At 41.0% G+C, this 17,678-nt stretch overlaps 1 protein-coding gene across 6 annotated transcripts in view; it reads left to right on the top strand.

The window, feature by feature from the left end:
- The window catches only part of LOC146802120 (uncharacterized), a 465,690-nt gene that overhangs the window by 282,052 nt on the left and 165,960 nt on the right, over positions 1 to 17,678 (top strand). For all 6 annotated transcript variants that reach the window (XR_014967698.1, XR_014967699.1, XM_085621680.1 and 3 more), the window contains exon 6: positions 10,242 to 10,318. Coding sequence is in view for 4 of the 6 variants with exons in the window: in XM_085621680.1 (XP_085477806.1) it covers positions 10,242 to 10,318 (77 nt within the window). In the remaining 2 variants the exon portion in view is untranslated. The remainder of the gene's footprint in view (positions 1 to 10,241; positions 10,319 to 17,678) is intronic.

Below are 17,678 nucleotides of genomic sequence, written 5' to 3'. Positions count from 1 at the left end.
TTTTAAAACCTAAATAAAAGGCATTGTCATTTACAATGCCAATAGCTTAAACTCATGTAAAGGCGAGACCTATTGCATTGCAAATGCTTGTTTATTTAACCTATCTTTTTTTCCCTCTTGGAGATTTTAAGACAATTTTGGTCCACGAAGGCCCACGCCATGACATATCTTCCCGAGACACGTGTGATCTTTACAGATACAATTAATTAAATTAGATCAGTTTATTAAGCCCAGTTTGATCCTGAACTGTGGGCCCAAAATGGCTGTGGGCCCAACTTTAGACACCTCTGATTCAAACCAAACCTCCTTTCACGTTGTGAAATTTTAAACCAAACCCACTGACGCCCAGTGAGGTTTCAAAAAACACGACCACACTGTGATTTAATTCTATTTTAAGCCTTCCTATCACAGTGACATTAAAATCGGTACAACTCCTAATTCCGATTATCACACCTGCCAGTATTTCCATGAGCTTTTGTAAATCAAATCATTGTCATCCCATGAGGGCTTGAAGTAACCTCAATAGTACACTGTGAGATTCTAAATCAACCCTACCCAAATGTCGGTGAGATTTGTAAACAATCCTGCTGCCAACTAGGGGTTTTAACCGAGTTCTATTTTAAACTGCATTTTTTTACTGTCCTCTTTCCATGCCCCTCTCTTAAGAAAATGTCCAAACAAGCCAGTAACACATCTTTTGAACATATGGCCGAGAGAGGGTTTCTGCTTTGGAGTGTTACTTTTAAGGAAATACCTCCCCCCTTGTCCATAAAATACCCGTTCACATTTTTAGGTCTCGCATACGCAGTGCGCAAGCGCTGCTTTGGAGTGAAATTTTGGAATCCCTCCAGGCTTTTGTTTAAACTCGTGCATGTTTTGCACTGTTTCCTATTGGTACTCATGCATGTATGGCGTTTATCTTGCGGGAGCGAGCAGGGGCGCCATCTGTTAGCAATTATCGTGCCTGCCGCTGCTCGCTCCGGCAAGGTAAACGCTGTGGATGGGGCCGCACTGGGCTTTCAGCGCTTGTTTAAATTTGGTGTTATAACTGCGTCGGTGCTGTGTTTGCTTGGAAGGTCCACTGCCCGTGTCGGTCGACGGAAGTAATTACAGTAACCGCGCGCGTCGTTCTGTCATCCTGTCATTCACCATAACACCCAAGATAACCTGTACTCATGGTTGGCATTTCATTTAGTCTGCCTTGCTTCCTTAGCAGCAATTAATAAATCTAGCGGCGTTTCTCCTGTAGCTGGTCTGTTATCCAACACATGCGTTCATGAGCCCCACTGGGGCCTGTAGCTCACAGCTTTAAATAAAACACCCTCTCTACATAAATAGGAAAAGCGTTGTCTCAAAGAAATCTCGTCAGAGCTTGGCTGCTGCTGCCGGCTGCATTGTACCGTCGGCGCCAGCAGAGGCGTCGCAGACTAAAGGCTTGCACGTGCAGGCGCGTTAACTGCGCATTGTGTGGATATATAGGGTGAATTAACGTGCACGAGGTGACCTCCACGGCATTTATAGCCTCGCTGCAGGCTACCTCACAGCAGGTCTCAGACTAGACACGAGAGATAGTTACCTGCAATGGAGCACCCGCAGGTCACGGCGTCCTGGAAGGAAGGGGTGTGGACAGAGCTAAACAAGACACGAGTTGCATGGTTTATGGCTCCACTCTTCAGATAATTTACTAAGCGTCTCATCCTATAGCTGTGCTTGTTTACCATTTAAAGGCAACATATGCACACGCCTTGCAAAATGAGATGCCATAGCGCTTTTTGTACAAGGTCACCAGTTGGCTCCTTTTCATCAAGCACTCACATGACGCTCAATTTTTAGGATTTTTATGCACGCCAATATTTTCATGTGTGTTAATTGGATCAATTGAGTTCATTTGGACTACAACTCCCAGAACGCACTGGTCCCTTCGTGACATGGAGCTCCTGCTAGTGTTATTCATGTCGCACTGAAGTCAGTTTGGCCCTTTTGTGTTCCGTGAACAAGGCCCACTCGCCTGTGACTACCATATGACAGAATCCGTATCAGCACAGACATTTACCTTGCTCAGCACTGTGATCCTCGAGTGCCCATTCTCACATTATACATGCTGCTCGTCTTGTAATTCAGGTACCATTTCCCAGCTCCCCAGAACAAACAAAAAAAGCCATAACAAACACGCCTTTGAACAGGTGGGGAGAAGTTGCCAGTATTGCAAGAACACAAAAACTGGATACAGCATTTTTTATGTTAATTCTTTTTTTAATAGGGTCATTCAGTTGTGCATAATGTCTTCTTGGTTATATACGAGGTAACAAAAAAGCTTCTAACACTTCTTTAATATAACTTTTCAACATGCTGCACAGCAGCCACAATGCTCTACAGCATAGCTTAAAGACATCGACAAAGACAGTAGGTCTGGATAAAACCTTATGAGGCGAGACCTATTGGCTATGCCAATGCTTGTTGAAGACATGTGGCTCACAGAAAGACCAAAACGTGTTGACCACTGATGTCTATTTTTTTTGTTAACGGTTTATAATCAAAATATACCTGAAAAAGTGTTACTGGAAAATGTGCTAACTCATCTCTCTTTACACTTATATTTTTTATTGAAAGACATAAATATGAAATGATTTTATGGTTGATTCTCACAACCTTTATTCAGCAGCAAAGTGCATCATGCACGACCACATGGCGGGGGTGCTGCTCCTTTAAAGACCGAGATCGTGTTTTTTTTTTTCTAGTGTCCTCCGTGTCCCTGCTTTCACTACTGTGGTGTGTCCTTGCCCCCACCCCCGACCCCCTCCCCACCAGCTGTTTTAAAAACATTCTTGAGAAGGACTTTTTGGATGTATGCTGTTTCTGTGTATGCTGACCCAAGTGCTGTAGAGTTACCCAATCAGGTAGTAAGTGGATTTATTTGAAAAGCTGTTGTAACTGATTTTAGTTTTCAGAATGTTTAGTTGTTTGGCATGTGTTTTTTTTCCGTCTGGCCTGTGTCACTTCGACCCTTTTAAATAACGAACACATCCTGCTTCCTTCTTTTCTAATCACTCTGCAGGCTCATCTTGTTAGAGCTGTATGTAAACGCAATTCCAATTACAGTGCACCACATCCAGCCACAACACTCAAAACAAATACACATGGGTAAAAGACATTGCCATTTACAACGCTGATTGCTCTAACTCTCGCAAATGCGAGACCTATTGCATTGCAAATGCTTGTTTTCAGTAGAGGGTGGAGGGTATTTTTTCTTTTCTCACCCATATCCCTTTCAACCCAATTGCATTCTCCTTAGTCTATAAATATTTTCTTTCATCATGGATTGTTGAGCATTGACTCAATAGATTTATTTTTGGTGTGCTGTTGACTTTGGTGGGGTGAAATATAAGAACTTTAGCTTTTGTTATTGGCCATTGATGTATTGAGTATTCTAAAATAAGTATTTTGTGAAACAGAAGCAAGGAAAGAGGACATTACAGATCAACTGGATTTTTTAAGCATAACTCAATGGGGCAAATACAGAAGCATTCATATTGGCCAAATCTGATAAAAGTTCAGATAAAATGAAATCACATGGCTCAACTCCTAAAACACAAATTGGTCTAAAAGAGGGGCATGGGGGTAATGACATCAGCATACAATAGATCGATCAAGTGACAGTCAACTGATCGAGATAGGCATGGCATAAGCCTCAATGAACTGAGCATAAGCTCACAGTTGAGTCAAACAGAAAAATTACCCATTTATTTGATTGTACTGCTTATTATTTAACACTTTCCATACTTCCTGTGGGATTGAACATGCTTTCTGGGTGGTCCCACTATTATTCACCCCGCTGGTGAGTTTGTCAAGCGTTATGATTAGTATTAGGTTCTGGGTGTCCTTCAAAGTACATAACTGAAGAGTGGTGTTTATTGTTTGGCCTGAATAAGATAGGGCATGTTGGATGGCGGAGCATGAAGTTTAATTAACGTGGTAAAATCAATGTGCTTAGTGTTGCTGTGCATAAGCTTGGGGTATTGCGGAGAGTGTGAGAATAGGCACTGTTGCCCATGCAGGTAGTGACCAGCTTTAGACTAGACTGTTCCATATGTAGAACCGGCTATTGATGTGCTCTTGCATGGTCCGATAGTATATAACATGTCCATTTAATAACATCAAAAGACCCAGCTCATTGCCAGTCCTGCATGGAGTCCACCCATCGGAGGCATGGTTTAGCCACCACGCTGTTACTATATAAAGTTTCACTCTGCAGCTACAGGGTGGAACTTCATTTAGTGCCCAGTTGAGGGAGTCAAGTGCCAGCATGTCAAGTGTAGAAATGCAGATGCTCTGCCCCATGGCCCTTCCAGGTCCTTTTGGAACCCAACACGGACCCTGCCTTTATCCTCTTCATTTGTATCTTGATGCCATGGGGGATGCTTCTGTCACTCTGTAATATGGCAAATTGGGAAAAATCCCATGTTTTACAGTTGAAGTAGTGAGAAGGAGGATTTAAACATGACCAGAATCCTCTATGGTGAAGAATGAACCTTGGGAGAAATAAAGCCTACAAACTCAGTCTCGCTAGTAAACGAGCAGTGCTCCTTTCTTATAAAAAGCACTTGGCGGTGCTGTAAGGCACCTGATATGCCACTTCCCCTCTACCACTGGTCTTCAGCAAAGTTCACAGAATTTGTTGGTCTCACCTAGGCAGCGCTTGCGCTGTCTCTTTGAGACATGTTGTAGTCCGAATATGTGCATAAAGCTCTGCCCACTTTCCACCCATCTTTTTAATTGGCTCCTGTCCCTGTCCTTTGGAAATAGTGGCCTTTCATTGGTCAATAGGCTTAGTAGTCCCTCCTTAGTACCGCCATGTCTCTTCTTGTAACCTCCCATGACGACACCCCCTGTTACATGTGTTGTTACTCCCTAGGTTTCAATTACAGCCTCAAGGCACTATTTTCTTAAAAGACTTCAGGCAAGACACACACTTGGTCCTAAGCTAGGCTGGCATTGGTTACTTCGCTTACTAGAACATCTCACATTTATATGAGACAGTCTATAAATTTCCCTTAATCAGCTCCACACAGAGTACAACCTAATTCAAAATTAATGTAATAATTCTTCTGTCACATTTCAAAGCTACTAATTGTATATATGGACATAGCTATTTGAATGTACTCGTAGTACTGTCTTGCAAACAATGCATTATATGTGGGGTGGATTTACCATATCTTCTGCAGGGTGCAGTACCATATGTGACCAAAAGAGGTCCGCAGTGGTGGTGCCTTGCTCACTAGAGACCTCTAGGAGCAGTTTGTGGTACTGCACTGAGACATGCAGTGATGGTGCCCTGCTCACTAGGGACCTCTAGGAGCAGCTTGCGGTACTGCACCGAGACATACAATGCCGGTGCCTTGCTTACTAGGGATGTCTAGGAGCAGCTTGCAGTACTGTACTGAGACATACAATTCTGGTTCCTGGCTCACAACGCAAGCATTTGCAATGCACTAGGTCTCGCATTACTGAAAGTATGAGCTATTGGCGTTGCATTATTATTTGCAATGCCAATACATCAAACTATCAGTAATGTGAGACCTATTGCATTGCAAATGCTTGTTTTATTTACATTGTGGTTTCAGAGCACATGTAAATTTTTTCCTTTTTCAGTATTTTTGATAAAACATGCTTGAGTAATAACTGTGCCTTCCTTCAAAGAGGTGTATGGACTTGTGAGGGGTCCAGGCCAGCCTCCGTTTGGAAACTGTCGTCCATCCAGGGTGTATCATTCCATATAGCATGGCTTGCTTTATGTTGGTAATCAAAATGGTAAACAGGCTTTAGACATACACAAAGGAGCACATTACAGTGGGTAATGAGAGTCAGCTGTATCAGTCTTGTTAAATTCAAAGGTGAAAAGAGTTGGTCTTAAAAGATATGGGGCAGTTAGGGATGTATGTATGTGATTATATTTTTTTTCTGGCTTTGGTCAGATCGTTCCTTTGGTGTGCTTTAGATTGTTTGTGGACCCAGGTTGTCTTTGCGATCTGGAAAGGTCTTGATTCTCAGTCATTAGGCATATATAAACATATTTAAATAAGTTGTGCGGTTAAGTACACATGACACCACATTGCTCCTTTGTTGAAGCTTGCTTCTAAGCTTTAACCTGTTAATTTGTGGTGCTCAGAGTCGACCCCTATGGTTCTGTTGGGTAATAATTTCATTTTTTTTAGTTAATTAAAACCATACCTAAAATGGACACATTAAAATCCTTAACATTAGATAAAAAAGGGACACACACATGGACAGGTTATAAAATACGTGAGAAGTTTCTCAAAATTACAAGTTCAAGGAATAAATGAGGTATTCCGTGACAATTGCTATGACCATCTTCAAGCAACTAACCATACAAGGACCAAACCTGTTTCAGGGCTCCTCGCTAGTATCGTTCATACCGGTTAATTGATGTGGTGTTCCCCTTAAAAAAAAAAGATATATATATACTTATATATACATATACAAGGAGTCGAAATCACTGTATCTTCGACTTGCGTCCCAACAACAGTCTGCACCAGGGGCTGGAACGTTTAGGGGACTTGAGGAAGCCTGTAAACATTTTAAACCGGGACTTTCCATTTAAACACCGCGTCTTTTCCCTGAACATTCTTACCTTCCCCATGCAGCACTCAGTCAGCAGTAGTGCTTTCTGGGTACTGTAGTCTATGTTGGACTGCAGTGAGAGAGCATCCATGTGACCTGGGGTAGGAAAACTCCCTCCAATGGGGGTCATGCAGGACACTTAAAAATGAGGGAGGAGTCATAAACCTGTTAGTAGCAGCAGCATCATCTGAGGAAGGCTATCATTCCGAAATTCATCATGCTTGTGCTGTTTTAAATAAAGGATTTCCATGTTTCCCCGAAGTGGCCTCTTACCTTCACGGAGGAGGTGTTTTCTTTTGGATATATATATATATATATATATCAGGAATAGCTTCAGAACGTCCTTCGACAGAAGGTGATAAAGCAGAGGAACGGCACACCAGGAGAATGTACAAAGTTTTATTGTACACAAAAAGCAAGACGACGCGTTTCGGCGATAAGCCTTTTTCGAGTGAATGCAATTGGCAAATTCCCAAAGAAATAGGTACCAATGTTTTCAAAGCACAAGGAACATGGAAAACATACTATAATAACGTAAGGAGCTTCAATCTGACAATCAGAAAATAGACTCTGTATCGACAATAAATTATAATTACATTCAATTACATCAGTCTCCAATGTTTGCCTATATAGCCATTGAAAGACAAAAGAATAAAAGTGAGTCGATCTTTCCCTGTGAGTCACACTCAATTACATTTTTCAAACAATGTGCATTTTGTCCGTGCCTCGGTATGTCAATAAAGTTATTACTTTTGAACATTCCGTATGTATATATTTGTATGTACATTATACATGGTTTGAGGCATATGTGCTTGTGAGTGAGCAACAGTGATCATCACTAGCCGTGTACAGTTGGCATTTCAGGTCGTGCATCGGACATTTCTTCGCAAATTATTTGTCAATTGCCATAAATGCGGACATTGTTCTATCGACATTAATTCAAATTACAATTATGCCAACTCCGATCATGCATCTTTTAAAATTTGAGACACGAGATATGACAATCATAATATTAAAGCAGTCAATTGTGGGTAATGTACCCTTGCCTCAATCTTTGCTCAAATCCTTGCGAAGATACTGGTAATGATAATCACAATAACAATAATATTAATATTGACATGTAGGGTAATGTACCCTGTTATCAAGACCAATGTAAACAGCCATAACCGCAGTATAAATACATGTTCCCTGTGCTTATAGGTCCACCTGATTATCCTAGGGGATAGCCACTATCAAATTATGTGCCCAAAGTGTAAAGTGTGATATCTTGAACTGAGAAAGTGCTAATAGTGCTTATAAATGGAACTGAACCGGCTATATGATTGGCATTGACAATAATGACAATTCCCCATATCCAAAATTAAGAAAAAATTATTATTTTAGAAATTATTATCATAGAAGTTTCACATAGAAAACTGGGGTATTAGCCCTGTACTAATTCAAATTAAAATCAGTGATACAGTGCAATTAATATTGATAAGAGTAACGAGATGCTGCTGCTACATCGTACTCAACCTATGTGGGTAGCCAATTCTTCCCCACTATTAAGGCCATTTGGGGTTTTTGTGTTTAGATCAATAATATTTCTAGATTCCTTTATTCTCAGATTGCGTTCCAACATCTACGGGCCATAACCAATCGTGATGGAAATTACCCAGTAGCCCAACACTTTGCCCAAAAACACGATAGTGATAACAAATTATTGCGTTTTTTTGGTATCGATCGAATTCTGCCACACGTCCGCGGTGGGAATCGGGAACGCAATCTGAGAATAAAGGAATCTAGATATATTATTGATCTAAACACAAAAACCCCAAATGGCCTTAATAGTGGGGAAGAATTGGCTACCCACATAGGTTGAGTACGATGTAGCAGCAGCATCTCGTTCCTCTTATCAATATTAATTGCACTGTATCACTGATTTTAATTGGAATTAGTACAGGGCTAATACCCCAGTTTTCTATGTGAAACTTCTATGATGATAATTTCAGAAAATAATAATTTTTTCTTAATTTTGGATATGGGGAATTGTCATTATTGTCAATGCCAATCATATATCCGGTTCAGTTCCATTTATAAGCACTATTAGCACTTTCTCAGTTCAAGATATCACACTTTACACTTTGGGCAGCACATAATTTGATAGTGGCTATCCCCTAGGATAATCAGGTGGACCTATAAGCACAGGGAACATGTAATTATACTGCGGTTATGGCTGTTTACATTGGTCTTGATAACAGGGTACATTACCCTGCATGTCAATATTAATATTATTGTTATTGTGATTATCATTACCAGTATCTTCGCAAGGATTTGAGCAAAGATTGAGGCAAGGGTACATTACCCACAATTGACTGCTTTAATATTATGATTGTCATATCTCGTGTCTCAAATTTTAAAAGATGCATGATCGGAGTTGGCATAATTGTAATTTGAATTAATGTCGATAGAACAATGTCCGCATTTATGGCAATTGACAAATAATTTGCGAAGAAATGTCCGATGCACGACCTGAAATGCCAACCGTACACGGCTAGTGATGATCACTGTTGCTCACTCACAAGCACATATGCCTCAAACCATGTATAATGTACATACAAATATATACATACGGAATGTTCAAAAGTAATAACTTTATTGACATACCGAGGCACGGACAAAATGCACATTGTTTGAAAAATGTAATTGAGTGTGACTCACAGGGAAAGATCGACTCACTTTTATTCCTTTGTCTTTCAATGGCTATATAGGCAAACATTGGAGACCGATGTAATTGAATGTAATTATAATTTATTGTCGATACAGAGTCTATTTTCTGATTGTAAGATTGAAGCTCCTTACGTTATTATAGTATGTTTTCCATGTTCCTTGTGCTTTGAAAACATTGGTACCTATTTCTTTGGGAATTTGCCAATTGCATTCACTCGAAAAAGGCTTATGGCCGAAACACGTCGTCTTGCTTTTTGTGTACAATAAAACTTTGTAAATTCTCCTGGTGTGCCATTCCTCTGCTTTATCACCTTCTGTCGAAGGACGTTCTGAAGCTATTCCTGGCATACATTGCGGTTGCTGTAACCGCTGAGCCGCTAAGCACAGCAGTTTTTGGATATATATATATATATATGTATATATATCTATATATCTATATCTATATATATATATATATATATATATATATATATATATTCCTACATCAGTCCTTCTGGATCTGTAGGGCCCATGGGAGGTGGAGCAAACCGGTAAAGCAATTCCCCAAACAAGTCTCAAATAATGTGCGCTCTCAGGAAAAATCAAGTCCATACATCGATAGATTGCAAGTTGTTTAATTCACACAATGTGTTTCAACTGCTTCCGCAGTCTTGATCAAATTAGTTCCTACAGTAAGGATGCATTTGCTGTTCTTACCAATGTGACCACCATTGTAGTGCAAGTGCCCTTTTCTGCCTCTTATTAAATGTGCTATGATCTGTACATTGAAGTCTTATATTTGAAGTAACTGATTCTGCGGAACGCATGAATTAATGACTGAAAGTAATGTTATTGTCAGGTTGCTCTTTGAAGGATACTGGCACATTTTGTTAATGTAACCTTTTTTAATACAGGCAATAGAACAAGGCTATACCGTGCAGTTCCATGAGCCAGAAACTTGGTGGAAACGTGATCCTGTTGAACTGGAAAGGTAAGAAGATTGTCTTTTTTTGTTTATTTTACGCATTTTCTGCTACCGTTCAGATATTATGAGCGGTTCAGTGCTGATGCCGAACATCGATGAGTGTTTTTCTCTTGATTCTTTTAATTGTGTATCTGCTCATATGTGCGTGGCGCCGATACTTTGTGGTTTCGAATATTTTTCTTTGTCTTTATCAGTTTAAAGATGTTTCGTCTTGAATAAATGTAAGTAAAGTTACTTTTCCAACACGACCACGAAACTGATCCTATTACATGGACGGAGGTGGGAGGCCTTTGTCATTCTAGTTTCTCTCAGGAAAGTCTCTCTGAGACATCTTACCAAACCCACAAACAAACTTTGTTGATCTTTGCACTCATGTTTGAGGGGCTGGATTACTTATACAAATGGTGCTCTCTCTTGTCCTTGATGGTGGTGTCCATATTGACAGAGTGAGATACCCTTGGATTTCGACATAGAAGGGGATATCAACAACAATGGAGCTCCCATGTTGTCATGTTTCTTAATTGTCAAAGTGTCTTGTTGTCGATCCAGCCCTCTAAAGCAAACAGATTTGGACAATCCTTTTTTTTTTTTTTTTTTGCGTATAGATTTTTATTGCCATTTTCACAATCACAGTTACATTGTTAGAATAATTTTGAAAATCTCAGTACCACAAGGAGAAACACGTAACTACCTCCCCTGCCCTCTGGCTACAGCATATTCCTATCACATTCAACCATTACAGTGCATTGATGTCGGTATCCCTAGGCTGGTGCAATAAAAATGGTTCTCTAATTTTGGTTACACAATATAGGATATATATCATTGCTCCTGTTCTTTTTGTATCTCTGCTTTTCCAGCATTCTCAGTTTCATATGCATCTACAGTGGCAACTCATCTGTGGGAGCCAGTAGTTCAGAGTGCATTGCTGCTCAGGCCAGCAAAATGAGGAATGGGGGCCTGGGCATGTTCTCCACCCAGGCTGTAATGCAGCCTGGGTTGAGAGCATGCTATGTGCGCATGAATGTTTGGCCGGCCCAGGAAGGCCGGCCAAACATTCATGCGCACGTGGGGAGTGAAAACCACTCCTCCCCTCCTCTTCTCCTTCTGCAGAGCAGCCCGCCCTGCCTCCCAATACTGCTGTGCCTGCAACAAGAAAAACAAAATGATAATAACATACATTGAGTTATCGTTTTCTTTTTTCTTATACTGAGGAATAGCAGTGAGGTGATGCTCCTCCATCTTAGCGGAGGAGCCGGCACAGGCATGGCAGTTCGCAAACAGTGAACGTATTCTCCTAGGAAAATGAAAGAGAAGTCCTGTTAAAACACTGTTGAAAAATTCTTATAGCCTAAAGGGATGTCAAATGTAAAGGTTTGGAGGAGATTTCCAGTGCAAGAAAGCCAGAAAGTCTGAACTTAGTGTTCAAGCATCCCTGTTGCCAGGAGCCGGAAAAAACAACTGACCAAACTGTCACCTGTGGGGTATGATGGTACACAGGAGGAAGGAAGAGGCCCTTAAAGGCACAGTGTTAGTTTTTTTTTAATCTATAATGCAGCCTATCTGCTAACATTGCCCTTCATTCCCTTTCTTTAAAAAAAAGTTTACTGAAATATGTTTCTTGTTTTAATGTGTGTGTGTGTGTGTATATATATATATATATATATATATATATATACACAAATACAAAGGCTTCTGCAATGCTGAAACGCGTCTCTCGTATGTCCGGGTTGAGGGTGACCTGAAACAATAAAAGAAGCCATATTCCTAACAGCCTGAAGTCCATGCCTCCTTCATTGGATGTCTCTAAGGAAGTGGGAGTGTTTGTGTATGTATATATATATGTATATATATATATCCATCCCCCTCCGTAGTGCCGGGTACAGCCCCCGGCTACGAAAATCCACCAGTCTCCAACTAGGAGAATGCACGCACACTTAAATTAGTTCAAATTGCTTTGTTGGACAAAATCCAGCCCGTGTTTCGGCATTACAGCCGTGTTCACGCACGGGTTGACTGGGTTACCAATACCACATATATTCAAAAGTGAACATAACCATCAAAAGGGTTCTGGTAGTTATGACTGTCAGTGGTTTGCAAGACAAAGCCATCATCTTTGAATGTGCAAAAGGAAACTTGATAAGTATTTGTTCTGCACTCTGTAGTGTGATTCCTTGTACACGTGAATTATTTGAATAATGTAAAGCAAATGGAAGTAATAAAACATGCATCTCTGTACCATTACACAGTACTGACCCATGAGGACGTCCCATACACAATAATACATACCCGGTTTTACAGATATAAGCTATAATCAATGAGATATAAGAAGTAATAATACAGCATTACATACCGAGTTTCCCTGTCTCATAAAACTGATATCAGGCAAAGCCAATGGATATTTGTACATATGTGTTAAAACAACTTCATAACACCAAGCAAGTGGAACACCCCGTTTTCCACTTATGTAAACCATCATGTAAATAGACGTTTGGTCATTGTATACAGTGTTTGGATAAATTGACAGTGCTGCATATTCGGTTATTATAAATTAGCAGAGGCTTGGTGGGAATATAGAGAAGATTTCCACCACTATCAAGGATTTACAGGTAGTGCTGGATTCTAATGGTTCATGTTAAAAACAGCCAATGTTAATAGTAAAAGCGTGAACAAGGCTGTATGCCGAAACCTGTAGCAGGGGCTGGATTTTGTCCAATAAAGCAATTTTAACTAGTTTGAGTGCATGTACATTCTCTTGGTTGGAGACTGGTGTATATATATATATATATATATATATATATATATATATATATATATATTCGCACACACATATATACGCACACATCACACATCACTTGGCTTCAGTAGAACTCCAAACCAAATGCGCACTCAGGATTATCATGATTTAGTATGTATTTATTTTATCCAATAGCAGCTCAGCATTGCGTTGCAGCACCACAGCCTTGCTCACTCTGCTGGCCTTAGACCCTTTTATGTGTTGTAATAAACATGGAAATAGTACTGTGATGTACCATAATCAACTGTAGAAGTACATATTAGTTGTAAAGCAATACAATGATGTAGCAAAACAGGTATTGTAGAGATAGATCGAAAATCCTATAAACTTGCAAACAGATATAAATACTATCCAAATATGCATGCCTGATCATATGTTAATGTCATTTCTAATTTAGCACTTCATCTGGAAATAGTTGCATAATAATAATCGATAAAGAGTCAAGAGGCAGGTACACGAAATCACAGTTTGAATATACACTCTTATAGGATCTAAGGCCACCATAATTATAAACAGTTCAGGTTCTGTATTCCTGTTCGTAGTATCAATCGTGTAAACCTTCCTCATGAGTTCGAATCATAAACATAGGTGCTGATACATCCATTCCATGTGTATCATATTTTTGATGAGGTAATAGAGTAAAGAGAAATACCAAAAATAATACAAACAGAAAAATGCAATCAATCCCAAGTGGTTAGGCAGCCTATATCCCTTTCCCTTATAAGTCAAACATGTAGAGCACAAGGTCTGGCCTACATAAACATACATTTGTTTCCTCCCACTTGGCATGTGGCACAAAGACAGACCCCCCCCCCCCCCCCCTTCTCACACAGAGTGAAACAGATTTCTCATATCCAAGGTTTCAGGTCTTGTCCACTGCAGCTTTGCGAGGTGTAGCGAGTCCCATCCTCCTTCCTGTGAGTGGAAAAAAGGGAAACAAGATTAAAATTAACACAAAATCTCCTTTTGTTAAAAAACAATATATACTTAGGCCATAAGGGCGACATACAGAATTTTAGCAGTACATAGAGACAACAAAATCCACTGAGCTCAGAATCACTCATCCCAGGTGGACTGACATTTCTTCATCTGAGTTAAAGCCACAGGGGAATTTCATGTTTAGATCAATTACAAGGCAGGGTGGTCTTCTAAGTTTCATAAGTATGTTCTCACGCCCTCTATGGTCTGGTCAACTATTTCTATACCATAATACTCTGAAATTACAATCCCGGTGGTGAAATTCTTCAAAATGCCTGACCAGTGGATAATGTTGATCATGATTATTGCTCTCATGTGTTCTGGTATTTGTATCAGCAATGGATGGGTTTTTCTGCCCACATATATCAGACAGTGGAGCACATGTGTTCGTAAAACAAAAAAGTATCCCTTTGCTTGATGAGGAATAATGCAGTGGAGAGTGTGTGTCATGACAACGCCCCTTCAGTAAAAAGTGAGAATATGGAAAAATAATCCTTTTTTATTTGCAAACCTCACTCACGCTCTAGTAGTGGCATGCTTCATCATCGGGTTCACCCTGACTCCTAAAGATAAGGGTGGGCTCGACCGTATTACAAGGAGCTCTTTGTATATTGCTAGTCAGGGAAGATACTATTAAAAATTCCTCATACACTCCCAAGGTATCCCTTTATATGCAAGGTGGATGGGAGAAGATTAAAATAAACTATATTAGAGGCAGGTGGGATTTGATGGTCCTATGCCCCTTATAGTGCCAACATGTTTCCGCCTACACCAATGGCCAAAAGCAGTCTGAGACATTCGTCAGGGCAGGTTTGTTTTCCTAACATTCCAATGTTGACATCTCTTTTATAAAAATATATTAGGTCATGCACAATAAAATAATTTTTTGGGCATGCCCAATGCAGTAATACTTGCTACATCAATGGTACCTGCAAATGAGGAAACAGAAAAGCGTTTCTTTTAATGTCAGTGAGTTCATGTGTCACACACAGATCCTGCCTTGTGTGAGTATTTAATAATTTGCTGCGTTTACATGGACCCTGCATTCAAAATTGGTGCAGGTGTCATACAAACGTCTCATACCAGGTTGACATATGCAAAGTTCTTCATACATTAGTGTCAGTCTTTTTAGTGTTCCAGTAATGTGCTTTGCATTCAAGTGCAGATCAGATGAGCATACATCTATAGTGAAAAATGACATATGATATGATGGCCATATAGACTTACCCAGGAGGGGGAATGTTTTAGGCCCTACGTGGAGCGGCGGGAGTTTGGCCCTGTTGTCACTCTGTGGCCATGTTGTCACCTTTTACCAGAACATCACACAGTCATTACTCCTGCAATATGTTATAAATGTGTTCTCACTCACTACCCTCCCAGTGGTATTATCTCATCCTTCTTAGTGCTTCCTAACCGAACAAAATTAGGTCCCTCGATTTCTCACTCACTTTCTTTTTTGAACACCCACTCAGGGTACCCTTGTTCCTTTAATCTTGTGACCATAATTTCCTGTTCTAATGAAAAAATGTTCCCGATTGCTGCAGTTAAATGTTGCTCTTATTAGCTCACCATACAGGATGCTCCACTTTAGGGAGCTACGATGACTCTGGGCGTGCATTAAGCTACTGCCTGCTGTGGGTTTTCTATATAGTTATGATACCAGCTTGTCACCATATACTTGTACACACACGTACAAAAAACCAATGTTCTTGTATATTACACATGAGCTGGAAGTTCAAGTTGTTTCGGTTCAAACGATACACAAAATTGATGGCTTCTTCAGCAGCACCATCCTATATGATGAACAGGTCATCAATAAACCTGAGCCACATTACCACCTTTTCATGTCCTGGACAAACTCAGATGCCATGGGCACCTGCCCCTCCCACCAGATTACAAGATAGGTATAGCTCTGGGCAAAGCAAGTACCCATTGCAGTTCCCCGAACCGGACTGTACAAGCCTCTATTGAAGAGAACAATTATTCTTATCCAAGCAATATAGCATGATCTCTAGTATCATACTAGTATGTGCATAGTAACATATTGGCCTGGCTCTCAGGAAATGTTCACAAGCAGCCACTCTGATACTAGCACAAGACATCTAATTTTATTAACAGACGGTTGTCCTCCCAGTGAATACCTTCAATTCTTTTAAGGAAATCCTTTGTATCCTCTGTATGCGAGGGTAGTGCTGATACCAGTTGTCTCAAAAAGTGATCAATGTAATGAGGTATTTTCGAGGAGGCTGTATCTAGAAGACACAATGGGCCTCCCCTGTAGGTTCACTAGGGATTTGTGTACCTTTGGAAGCATGTAATAAGACTGGTATGCAGGGATGACTGTTTCTAAGTAAATCATAGACCTCATTTTTAATCAGATCTTAGTCCCTCTAGTTAATGAGGGCTACTAATATTTGTTCAGAGTCACTGTATTTGTCATGACTGTTTTCCAAGCATTCCTGGTCACTCCAGTTGTCATTGAAATACGTTTCCAAGGGCATAATAACCATATGTTCGAGGCATATGAGCTGCAGAATTCACACTCTGTGCATAGATCGCCATCTGGTGTTGGGCTCGTATGCTTGCACCTTGTTGTCTTGGAAGAAGTCTTTTGTAGTCACGAGATAGGTGACTCCTCCCTTGGACGATCGTGCGCATGGGCATCGACTCCATCCTCAGATTGTTTTTTTCCGCCATCTGGTTCGGATGCAACTTCAGCGCTCTGGTTCGGTACTGTGTTTTCCAAACCTTTTCGACGTGCTAATCATCAAAGAAACTCGACGGTATTGTTTCGTTCGCGTGCCCTTCGACGTGCTCCTCAAATACCCGATTCCAGTCGTCGACGAGGGCCGCTGGGCCCATCGACGCCTTTCGGGCCTACAGCTAATGGAAAGGACTCAATTTAAAAAAATGCCCCCAGTGTGGAGCTAAATTCCCACACAGCGACCACCACAAGGTCTGTAACCTCTGCCTCTCGCCCGAGCACGAGGAGAGTAATTGCCAAGCCTGCGCCTCGTTTTGATCCAAGAAAACTATCCATGATCGCCGGGCCCGATGACACGTTATGGCGCAGCAAGCAGCGCAGTGCCGGAGGACATCTTCAGTGAAGGCCCCGATGTCCTGGAGGAGGATTCAGAGGATCTGGAAATCGTTTGGGAAGCAGATGACTCAGACTCTGACGACCACATCATTCCAGGTCAACGAGTGAGTACAACTGCCCCTACCCCAACCCCACCTGAAAAAAGACCGACCGAAAGAAAGCTTCAGAAGCCCCGCCCCCGGCTCTGAAGATAAAGGAGAAGCCTTCCGGCGGCTCAGCACTGACCAAACTGCATATCAGTGCCCCGCAGGCACCATCGGCACCGAAACCAGGAGCGCATCCAACTCCCGAAGTCCCAAGAAAACAATCGGTACCGATCACCTCAGCGCCAAAGGAAAAGGCCTCTGATCCGAAAACAAAAAATTCAGAGCCGAAAAAGATTTCGACATCGAAGCCGAAGGATCCAAAAACCCCTTCGAAGGTTCTAGAGCACAAATCTAAACCTCGCTCGGACCCTACTAAATCGGCGCCAAAAGAGACTACCGAAGAGGAAG

Source organism: Triturus cristatus, chromosome 8 (genome assembly GCF_964204655.1).
Source record: "Triturus cristatus chromosome 8, aTriCri1.1, whole genome shotgun sequence".
NCBI lineage: Eukaryota > Metazoa > Chordata > Amphibia > Caudata > Salamandridae > Triturus > Triturus cristatus.
Note: the sequence above shows the minus strand (reverse complement) of the source record. Positions and strands in the feature narration are given on the sequence as shown.